Raw genomic sequence first — 12,273 nt, 5'->3', positions numbered from 1 at the left:
CAATAGACTTCAAATTTTGAACAAGTCAATAGCTGGGTTATTAGAGCAAAATTATGTTACTCATTCCTTGATCCTTATAATTCAATAGGAAATCAAATAACTAGTCACTTTGTTTTTAGCCCTCATGACATGTACACTGTTTAATTCCTTGTAGGGAGTATAATAATAAGAAATTGAGATTATTATAGGGAGTATAATAATCCTTGTAGGGATTATTTAGCGATTATTTGAGGAGGGTATGCATGATTCATTCGAGTTAAATAAAACTTTGAGTAAATTATAAAATGGAGGTTGAATTTTATTCCATTTTGCTTTTTGATGGCCCTTTGATGCGATACATTGACTAATAATGTGCATATTTGTTAAAAAGACGGCTATTTTCTCAGCCTATTTTTTATCAGAATATTTTCCGGAAAGTGGTCCTTAGTCACCTTTTCGAATAGTAAAAATAATATTTGATCAATATATTTCAAAATTCATACTTCATTCACAAAATGTTAAAGTGGATAAAGTGCAGTTACTCCTTTATAATTTACTCTAAAACTTTAAATCCTTAAGACAGATTATCATTGGCCAGTTGATCCGCATGTTAAATTTTATAAAAAATGAAGCCGCTGAAAAAAATAATTAAGCTTGTTCTGTTATAGTAAATCAAGGTATATTTATTGATAGTTTACTAGTCTACTTTCTCATAAACTTACATGATTTATACTGAGACTTGCGTTCACTTGATTGCCTGATTTTGAATGAAATAAGTTACGAAAATTAGGGGGCAGCATACACCACAATGGGGCTCCTTACTTGATGGACTCCATCATCCCATACCAAAGAAGCAGAAACTATGCTTTCCACTAATCTTCCTTCGATTTTCACAACAAAAGGAAGCATTTGCCCGATGTATGTAAACGATAGAACAGATGGCTCAAGTTGGATATTAAGTGTATTGGATAGACCAAGAGGGATGAAAGGATTTAACATAGGCAGCAAGTCCAGAAGCATGTGGACATGCCATGGATGTCCCAGATATTATGTTATAGGGTACTCTCCGGTTATCACTTTGTACTCGAGAAACTGGAGCAACTGAAGACCATGCTGCTAATATGTCAACTCCGGGAGCAGCAATATCTGGCTGCAAAAATAGATTGAGGTCAACTGTATATGGGGCCTAATATTGGGAGGGGGTATGTATTCCTGTAGATAAATGAAGTGCACAAATCACGCGCAAGATAGCTAGTAAACATCGATATATGTAGGAAAAAAGAGTTAAATTACCTTGAGAATGTCAAATGTAATTGGATTTGGCCCTCTTGATGAGAAAGAGGCCACGTAGGGAGCACATGTGTCACTATCCTCATTGCTCTTCAGGATGATTCCAGTGGGGTTACTGTTTTGTAAATACATAAATTAACCACAAAGAAATATGATACATTTTTTTCTAACGTGTTATATAAATATAGAAATTGTGATAGAAACTGTAAATACCTAGTTAGTTTAATGTAGTTGAAAACACTGCGGCCATCATTTGCACCAAGGAATGTTGCAGGCAGTGGAAAGGAGACAGCAAAATCCTTTGCAGGTTCGTCTCCTTGCATGATAATCCCAGCTGCACCTGCCCGCAGTGCTGGTTCCCCGTCATTTATTGAATCACGTAGCAAAATTTTTGTCGGGTATAATTCTAACTACACAGCAATAATGGGCAGTTATATATATAATAACAAGAACAAGGAAAATAACCAACTAACGAAACGAAAAAGACACGAAGGCAATAACAAACTATAATCAGAGACTGTAATTGACAAAGAAAGTAAAGAAAATTTATCTCTTATCGCTTTCCAAAACTCTGATAAGAAAAAGAACACAACAGCTGAGTCGCCAAACCCTTCAAGAGGACTTGACTGTTCTTGAAGAGATTATTGCCCCCCACTTAAGCTGTGATGTAATGCAGCAATATCGCTTCCAGGATAAAACAGCAACAGATCAATCTGGCCACAGAACCAACAATGATCAACGGTGACTCGCACCTCAGTTTGCCCAAAAAACCTATGCAACTCATATATATTTGCGAGGTAGGCACCGAGACTTATATCTTTTTAATCTCAAGTATACCTTTCAATATATAGGCATCTCAAGTTGCTCTTCTTCTATTTTACTCGATGTTGTACACCAAGTAACAAAACAGAAAAAGTAAACAAAATGGGTTTTCCTTATTATTTATATTATATCCTGATTAATTAATATTAATATTACAAAATATATTCAGAGTATGATTAAAATAATCCTTAATCAATATATTTTATATTAATAATTAAATAATCAATATAAATAATTAAACTTGTAATAGAAAAGAAAAATATAAGAGTTCACACTAGCACTAGGCCACACAAGAATTCCACTTATGCTAGTAGTTGTAAACAACACTAACACAAGATGCTATATAAACTCAATATCTTTCTTTTACAATACCAATGTGGGACAAAATCCCCATAACCCATTTCAAACAAGCAACTTTGTCTCAATATATTCATGGATTCCACTAAGAAAATATCTTAGATCCAAATATGAAAGTTTAAGTCCTCATGTCAAGGAACAACCTCCAAGTGTTAGTTTCCGGAAATCATATCAAGAACATATATAAGATATGCCTCAAACTTTCCATTTTCTAACAATCCCCCACAAATCCATAATTAAATTGCATACCAGATTTTATCATGACTTGCTTTTCAGAGTCGGTACCCTCCCGGGTTTGAACCCTCCTAAGTCCTCTACTTCGATGGCTACAGGATACAGATGGAATGTTTCACCTTGAATCTTTATCCGTTGGGTGTAACCACACTCCATAGACGATGACAAGTCAAAGGCTATGGTGCCAATCTACGAATTTGAGACGTTAATGGTCATGTCTCGATCCTGTTCGTCGAATGTTTCGAGGAATAACCCTTTCCTCTAATTGCGACCACACAATTACATTCGTTTAGCTGGGCATCTCCAGAGATGTACTGCTATCATCTCGTCAAACGACTTGACCCCATTCAGAGTTCAAATAACTCTTGCTAACCAGCAGTTCAAGTACCTCTTAAGGTTTATAGGGAATAAACTCAGATACATAAGTATCTAAATGTATATGGTAGAGATACTACCCATTCATCCTTATAACTTGTTATTACCACATTGAATACACTTCGAGGGATCTCCTCTCAGGTGTATTGGGTTCCCGCTGTTGATGAATTATGATGGGTTACCAGTCCCATCCCCAACCTCGACTTAAGGACTATAGCATGCTCAATCCCTTTAGTCAGCGGATCAGCTATATTATACTGAGTTCCTATGAACTCTATAGAAATAATCATATCAGACACAATACCCCTTATAGACTTTAGTCTAACTTGGATGTGTCTCTTTGTTTTAGCATTATACTTTACACTTCTGACTTTGTCGATAGTTGTACGGCTATCACAATGAACAAAAATGGTAGGAAGCGGCTTGCTTACTACAGGTAACATACTCATGAGTCCATGTAACCATTCAGCCTCCGTCCCCGTGGCATCAAGTGCACACAACTCAGACTCAAAAGTAGACCGAGTAATCAAAGTCTGTGTAGAAGACTTTTAGGACACTGCTCCACCCGCAAGGGTAAACACATATCCAGTCACTCCATTGGAACCAGATTTCTTAGCTATCCAACTTGCATCACTGTACCCCTCGAGTACCCCCGGAAATCTCCGGTAATGCAAGCCAAGGGAAATAGTTCCCTTCAGATATCTAAGAACTCTATCCAGTGCCTCCCAATGAGTCTTGTTTGGACAGCTTGTATATCTAGCCACCTTAGACACAGAATAAGAAATATCTGGCCTAGTCACATTAGCAAGATTTTGCAAACTCCCAATAATCTAAGAATACCTTAACTGAGACACAGGAACTCCTGAACTATTCTTGACTAAGGAAACTTTTGAATCATATGGTGTACTAGCGATTCTACAATTTGAATAACTATACTTCTCAAGTATAGATTTCTCTATATAATGAGAATGTGACAAAGTTATTCCATCAGTTGACTGAGTCAACTTGATCCCAAGAATAACACTAGCTTCACCCATATCCTTCATCTCAAAGTGCATCTTCAAGAAACTCTTTGTCTTGTTAATAATCTCAATATTGGTTCCAAACAACAAGATATCATCTACATACAAGCACACGATCACACAATCATTACCTCTAACCTTATAGTAGACACACTTGTCACTTTCATTAACTAAAAAATTCGAAGTCTAAAACAGTTTCATCAAACTTTTTATGCCAGTCTATAGGTGCTTGTTTAAGGCCATAGATGGACTTGACTAGTCTACATACTTTCCTCTCATTACCAGAAGCAACAAATCCCTCAGGCTGATCCGTATAAATCTCTTCTTCAAGGTCACCATGAAGAAAAGTTGTCTTTACATCCATTTGATGGATGATAAGACCATGTACAGAAGCTAATGCAATAAGCATTCTGATTGTTGTCATTCGGGCAACTGGAGAATATGTATCAAAATAATCAATGCCTTCCCTTTGCCTAAAGCCCTTAGCAACTAGCCTAGCCTTGTACTTATTTATCGAGCCATCATGGTTTAGCTTCCTCTTGAAGATCCATTTACATCCAATAGTAGAACACCCTGGAGGGAGATCAACTAACTCCCATGTTCTGTTTGAAACAATTGAGTCAATTTCACTCTTTAAAGCGCCTTTCCAATGCCTTGACTCCGAAGAATCCTTGGCTTGACGGAAAGTTAAAGGCTCATCCTCGATATTGTAAGTGATAAAGTCACTTCCAAAGTCCTTGACTACCTTTGCACGCTTACTCTTTCTAGGTTCCTCTACTTTGTTAGGAGTAGAGCTACTACCAGGATCCACCCCCACATTTGTCATCTTTTCCACATGATCAGGAATAGAACTTGATGTGTGAGTGGGATCATCCTCAGAACTACCCAAAGATATACCAGTCTTCATTGGGAATACTTCCTCAAAGAAAGTTGCATCACGAAATTCAACTATCGTATTCGCCACAATACCATCTATGTCAGATTTTAATACTAAAAATCTCCTAGCAGTTGTGGTTTCAAGATAGCCCAGAAAGATACAATCAACAGTTTTCGGACCCGGTTTCTTTCTCTTGTGTTCAGGGACAAGCACCTTAGCAAGGCACCCCCACACACGAAGATAACTCAAACTTGTCCTACGCTTTCTCCATAATTCATATGGTGTCTTGTCCATATGTTTCAGAGGGACTCTATTCAAAATATGGCCAGCCGTATTCAGAGCCTCTCCCCACATGTACTTAGGCAACCCAGAATTAATTAGCATACTGTTAATCATGTCTTTAAAAGTTCTGTTCTTTCGTTCTGCCACCCCATTAGACTCAGGTGTGTATGGTGGAGTAACCTCATGAACTATATCATTGCTTGCGCAAAATTCATTAAACAAGGTACTCGTATACTCACCACCTCTATCAGACCTCAAACGTTTAAGTACTTTGTCGGTTTGTGTTTCAGTTTCATTTTTATACATAATGAATTTATCTAGTGCTTCATCCTTATGTTTAAGCAAATAAACATAACAATATATACTACAATCATCTATAAAGGTAATGAAATATCTACAGTGATCCTTAGTCAACACACCACCAAATTCACATATGTCTGAGTGCACTAAATCTAACAAGTCTGAATCCCTAACAACATTATGAAAGGGTTTCCTTGTTTGTTTAGCAGTTACACACACTTGACACTTAGATTTCTTATCAATGGCGTACTTTGGAATCAACTCTAAATTCATCATATTCTTTAGAGCTCCAAAATTTAAATGACCAAGTCGTAAGTGCCACAAATCAGATGATTCTACACAATTAACAGAAGGTGCAACACTATCATTAATAAAACCACCCAAAACGGGTTCAACATTTATTAAAAACAAACCTTCAGACAAGTAACCCTTGCCAAAGAATGTACCAGTATGAGTAATAACTAATTTATTACACTTCAAAGAAAGTTCAAAGCCGTTTTTAACTAAACAACTTCCACTTATAATATTTCTACGAATAGAGGGAACATGATACACTCTAGTGAGAGATGATATCCGCCCAGAAGCAAACTTCAGGTCCACATTTCATATTTCAAACACTTGTGCAACACTAGCATTCCCGATCGTCACTGTCACTCCATGACTCTGTTGATAAGATACAAACAAGCTAATATCAGCACAAATATGTACATTAGCTCTAGTATCAATCAACCACTCATGTGACAGATAAGTGGAAAGTAGTACAGAGTTGCTCCAATGACCAACCCGTCCACAAGACCAATATGGTTTGTTCGCCTTTGGTTTCTTAGCCTTGTTCTTGTCAGGTTTAGTGTTAGCCTTCTTAGTGACTACCTTTCTTTTTCTGTCCTACAGTCACTACATTTACCTTCGAGCTCCCATGTTCCACAGGCAACACATGTCCCTATTTGGACTTGTGCTGCTCCCGTACTAAGATGTCCAACATCAAGTTAGTCCATGTGATCTCTCATTTCTGTCTTTTCAGGGAGAGAGCAAACTCTTCCCAAGACTTAGGGAGCTTTTCAATCACAGACATCACTCGAAATTTCTCAAGCAAGACCATACCGGACTCACCCAAATTATGAACTAACATCTCAAACTCATGAACCTGTTCAGTCATGGATTTTCCATCCACCAGCTTAAAATCAAGAAACCTAGCCACATAATACTTCTCAAATCCTTGAGAATCAGTATTATGGGTTTGGTCCAACTTATCCCATAAGACTTTAGCAGTATAGGCATCTGATGAATAAACATCGAACAAGGTGTTCTCCAAGGATGCCAAAATAGCTGCCCTGGCCACCCTTTCCTTCTCAGCCTATAAAGCATAAACCTTAACAGATTCAGCTTTCTCTTGATCCAACCCAGGAGGATCATACTGTACCACTAACAATAGACCCTTAACCGTTAACTAGAGCTTCGTCTTTTTCTGCCAAAGAGAAAAAGAAGCTCCACCACTAAATTTATTAGGCATACCCGATAAATCAATTGGATGGGGAAAACGATACGTGGTCCAGTCAATTGTAGTAATACCACCAGAACCTCTCAACAATTTTAGGAACATCAGCAGTTTCGTTAACCATCTTGCTAATTAACCATATATATAACTATAATCTCTTCAAGATTGTTGTGTATAATTCTAACTACACAGCAACAATGGGCAGTTATTATATCCTTATATATAATTAGACTAAAGAAGATCATATGGTACGGTATGAGATGGTATGTAATGGTTGGTCGTCACAGTCCCACACTAACTAAACTACTAAACTTATCTAACATTGTATCTTTACTATATTAAGTTTTTTATAAGTTTGTTAACACTCTTTTGAAACAATAAAACTAATTCCCTAATATGTTTAATGTATGCTATTAACTTATACGTAAAATTATAATATAACAACTTATATAAAAGTTATAATTTGGTAAATTATATGACTTTATTTTTATATGTGTATGAAAATTGAGATTATAATACAAGTTAAAGAAATAACACATAATCAAATTTCATGTAAATAGAAATGCAACTAGAAATTTATATAAAAGTTGGCAAACAATTTTAAAAATTGAAATAATAATACTATTTATATTAAATATGGAATACATAAAAGTTACAACAATATAAATAATATGACTTTATTTTTATATGGGTATGAAAATTGGGATAATAATACAAGTAAAACAAATAGCACATAATTAAATTTCATGTAAATAGAAATGTAACTAGAAATTTGTATAAAAGTTGACAACAATTTAAAAAACAAAAATAAAATAATAACACTATTTATATTAAATACAAGTGAAAATCGTATATTCAATAAAATAAATAGTAAATACAAGCGAAGATAATTTATATAAGAAATACATAACACCATTTATGACAAAAAATATTTGTGTAAAGAAAATTTATATAAAATTTTAAATAAAAATTCTAAACAAAATATAATTATAAAATAAATATGTAACAAACACATTAAAAATATTATTAAAAATTTCCCGTGCATTGCACGGGTATAAAGCTAGTATATATAATAACAAGAACAAGGAAAATAACAACTAACGAAACAAAAAAGACACGAAGGCAATAACAAACTATAATCAGAGACTGTAATTGACAAAGAAATTAAAGAAAACTTATCTCTTATCGTTTTCCAAGACTCTGATAAGAAGAAGAACACAACAGCTGAGTCGCCAAACCCTTCAAGAGGACTTGACTATTCTTGAAGAGATTATTGCCCCCCAGTTAAGCTGTGATGGAATGCAGCAATATCGCTTCCAGGATAAAACAACAACAGAACAATATGGCCACAGAACCAACAATGATCAACGGCGACTCGCACCTCAGTTTGCCCAAAAAACCTATGCAACTCATATATGTTTGCGAGGTAGGCACCAAGACTTGTATCTTTTTAATCTCAAGTATACCTCTCAATATATAGGCATCTCAAGTTGCTCTTCTTCTATTTTACTCGATGTTGTACACCAAGTAACAAAACAGAAAAAGTAAACAAAATGGGTTTTCCTTATTATTTATATTATATCCTGATTAATTAATATTAATATTATAAAATATATTCAGAGTATGATTAAAATAATCCTTAATCAATATATTTTATATTAATAATTAAATAATCAATATAAATAATTAAAATTGTAATAGAAAAGAAAAATATAAGAGTTTTCACTAGTACTAGGCCACACAAGTATTCCACTTATGCTAGTAGTTGTAAACAACACTAACACAAGATTATGCTATATAAACTCAATATCTTTCTTTTACAATACCAATGTGGGACAAAATCCCCATAACCCATTTCAAACAAGCAACTTTGTCTCAATATATTCATGGATTCCACTAAGAAAATATCTTAGATCCAAATATGAAAGTTCTCATGTCAAGGAACAACCTCCAAATGTTAGTTTCCGGAAATCATATCAAGAACATATATAAAATATGTCTCAAACTTTCCATTTTCTAACAATTTTCCCTCTCACTAGTTGAGTCTAATGAATCTGTAGTGCAATACCTATTTTTCTTACATTCTTAATTTAGTCTGGCTGGGTAGTATTTGATACTAAAGCCATAAAATACTAAATATATTAGTACCAAGTGCACTAATTCAATCAAATTCAAGAATCTTCGAGATAGATGATACTGGATAAGTTTTCTTACCTGGACGATAAATCAGAAAAACCTCCAGTGACATTAGGTGCATCACCACCATATATAATAGGATAAGTTACGTCCTCCATATCAAATGTGTTCACCGAAACTCCCTAGAGTCATTCAATGTGTTAAATAATTAGCTTTATGTACATTTTGGATAATGCAAGATTATATATTGTTATGTGTTGAGGGAGAATTTTTTCATCACCTGGTAGACCCTACCGTTGCCTAGTTTCAGTTTAGTAAAGAACTTCCTGTCAATGGTGCTTGCAGCAACCGATAATTGCCATGGTGAATAGTCACCGATTGTTCCAAAAGTAGGACCATCATTTCCCGCAGATGTGGAGGTTAAAATTCCATGTCGCATGGCATGGAAGGATCCAATGGCTATCGAATTATTGAAGTAATACAGGGGAGAATCTCCTCCTGCTGAAAGAGAAACTATGTTGACACCACCTGCAATTGCATCATCAAACGCTGCAAGAATGTCTGCATCTTCACAAAAACCAGACCAACACGCTTTATATATAGCAAGGCGTGCTGATGGAACTGCGCCTCTAGCAGTCCCTGCTGCTAGACCCATTAAACCTGCAGTGTTAACCATGCCTCCAGCTGCAGTAGATGCAACGTGTGTCCCATGGCCTTCTGAGTCTCTTGGTGAAACAAAATCTCGGGGACCATAAATTCCATCACTCTTGTAATATCGTGCCCCAACAATTTTACTGCAATGGTATAACAATCTTTACTTTACCAACGAATCATATGATTTGGGAAATAGGAATGATTTGTGATTCTTGGGAAATTATATAATAGTAATTACTTGTTGCAGGTAATGTTGGAGGTTTGGCAAATGGACTGGTGGAGGACCAAATCCAGTATCATCAAAACTATCTGACTCTGGCCAAATACCAGTGTCAATAACACCGATAATAACATCACTTCCGGTATTTATTTTATCAGTTTGTTGAGGAAATCCCATAAATTCCCATGTTCTTGTTGTATGGAGCTGTTTCTTTCCATTTGGGAACACAGAAACCACGCCATTCATAGCTAAAATTCCAGCGATAAAAAGACTAATATCAGTCAGAGTCAGATCAAAGGCAACTAGTTGCCTGTATGTGTACATGATGAACATTAATTAAATGAAATGTTTCATCTCGTATGCAATCCGTAAACTGGGCACTAACCAGCTACTTGAAGCATCTCTTCTGAAGAAAGCTTCGCCACAAATCCATTAAAACTCCTGGTGTAACTGTAGAGTAAGGATGATGACGTGTTACTGCAAAAGAAAAAATTGTGTTAGGTCCTTTATCGACTCTTTTAGCTGTAATAGTTTCGGTTATGCTTGCATAACAATGCAATGATCAAAATATGTATCCTCGATAAAGTAATCAACCTTCCTAGGACTTGTTCTACCATTCTCCGGTGAATAGATGGTCCGTGCAGATCGGCCTTTAAACGATCACCCATATACACAATATAGGCCTGCATCATCACATCGACATATTTAAGAAAAGAGTAAATTACAAGGGTGTGGCTGTAGTATACACCGATTTTCAAAAATTTAGCCGAATTTTCACTTTGACGGAATGTTGGCCGAAGTTCATTCCCGCATTTTAAAAATTTGGCTGCCGTCTAGTCCGTTAACTTAGCACCGTTAAATAATAAAAAAACCAGTAAAATGAAGGGGTATTTTGGTAAAACAGGTCTAAAATAAATAAAAAATAGAAACCGACCCACTTAAACATATTCTACTATACTAAATTGTAGTCTCTCTACTTCTAAAACCCTAGTTAACAATTCTCAATCGACGAAGCTGAGTAGGAGTGGTTTTTGAGTGAGATGGAGTGGTTTATGCGACCTAGGAGTGAGTTGGAAAAATACGGAGCTGCTGAGTGCCCTAATTACAAAGGTAATTCTTTCCATTCCCTAATTAAGTGATTAGGGTAATTCTTTACAGTTTAATTCATTACTTACTTTATGTTAGAGTAGAATATTGCTGATGTGGTCCCGAATCTTATTGTCTATGTTTATTGCTGTCGGAATAATGTTTATTGCTTTTGAATGGACCCATATACTCTGTGCATGGCTGATAGAAAGTGATTTTGCCCTAGTTAAACAACTCAGTGGATGACCCCCCCTTTTTGACATCGTTTATGTATTTTTATTGATTTATTATTGCAGACTATCCTGGTTTCTTTACTATTAAAATGTATCATGGAGGTCAATTTGACAATTTGAACTCGAAATTTGTTGACTATAAGATTGATTACTTTGATTTCTGCAATTTGGATTTGATGTCTATACTTGAAGTAGTTGGGATGTTGAGTGCTGCTATTGATCATAAATCAGTAGGGGTGGATTTGTTCTTTAAATCACCAAAAGAGGGAATGGATGAACTGGGGATGTTAGAAACTGATGAGGAAATAAGGATGATGACAGCTTTGATTAATGAAGAAGTGCAGTTTGTTGAGATGTATGCTGTTGTCATTGAACCTCTTGAAGTGGAAGGTTTGCCCTTAACAGATCTACATCGTAAAGTTACAGAAGTCATAGAGTTGGAAGATGAGGATGTTAGTAATGAGGAGAAGGTTCCCTCTTCTGATTCAAGTAGTGAAGGAGAGCAAGAAGATGAGGATGTAGTTGTAGAGCCAAGTCCAAAGAAGATGAATGTGAAGAAGGTTGGAAAAAAACCAAGTCCAAAGAAGAAGGTGACTGAAGATGAGCATCATGTTGAAGTTGATCAAGGTCAAGGTAATGATCAAGGTCAAGGTAATGAGCAGCATGAGGGTTCAACTGCTGAAATGCAAGAAGAAGAAGAGTATGATTTAGAACATCCACCTGAAGGTTATGAGGAATGTTTTGAAGGACAGGAAGCTAACTTTGATAGGTATAGGGATGAGGAAGAGACAGATGAAGAAGATCATGAATGGTTTCCAGATAGCTCTAATGATGGGAATTCAGATCATGAAGAAGACTTTGGAGATATCACTTCTGAGTTTGAGGGGTTCAGTGATTACAGGGATGCTAAT

General features: G+C 35.8%; 1 protein-coding gene across 1 annotated transcript; it reads right to left on the bottom strand.

The window, feature by feature from the left end:
* Positions 1 to 9,380: 9,380 nt before the first annotated feature.
* LOC141691278 (cucumisin-like) lies at positions 9,381 to 10,989 on the bottom strand. Its single transcript, XM_074496015.1, has 5 exons — positions 10,978 to 10,989; positions 10,769 to 10,876; positions 10,638 to 10,726; positions 10,069 to 10,353; positions 9,381 to 9,963 (listed from the first exon to the last, which is right to left on the bottom strand). Exons 1-5 carry the CDS (start codon positions 10,987 to 10,989, stop codon positions 9,420 to 9,422), a joined length of 1,038 nt encoding a protein of 345 aa, XP_074352116.1. The 3' UTR covers positions 9,381 to 9,419.
* Positions 10,990 to 12,273: the final 1,284 nt, after the last annotated feature.

Source organism: Apium graveolens, chromosome 10, assembly GCF_009905375.1.
Source record: "Apium graveolens cultivar Ventura chromosome 10, ASM990537v1, whole genome shotgun sequence".
Classification (NCBI taxonomy): domain Eukaryota; kingdom Viridiplantae; phylum Streptophyta; class Magnoliopsida; order Apiales; family Apiaceae; genus Apium; species Apium graveolens.
This window is presented reverse-complemented; position numbering and strand designations above follow the sequence as displayed.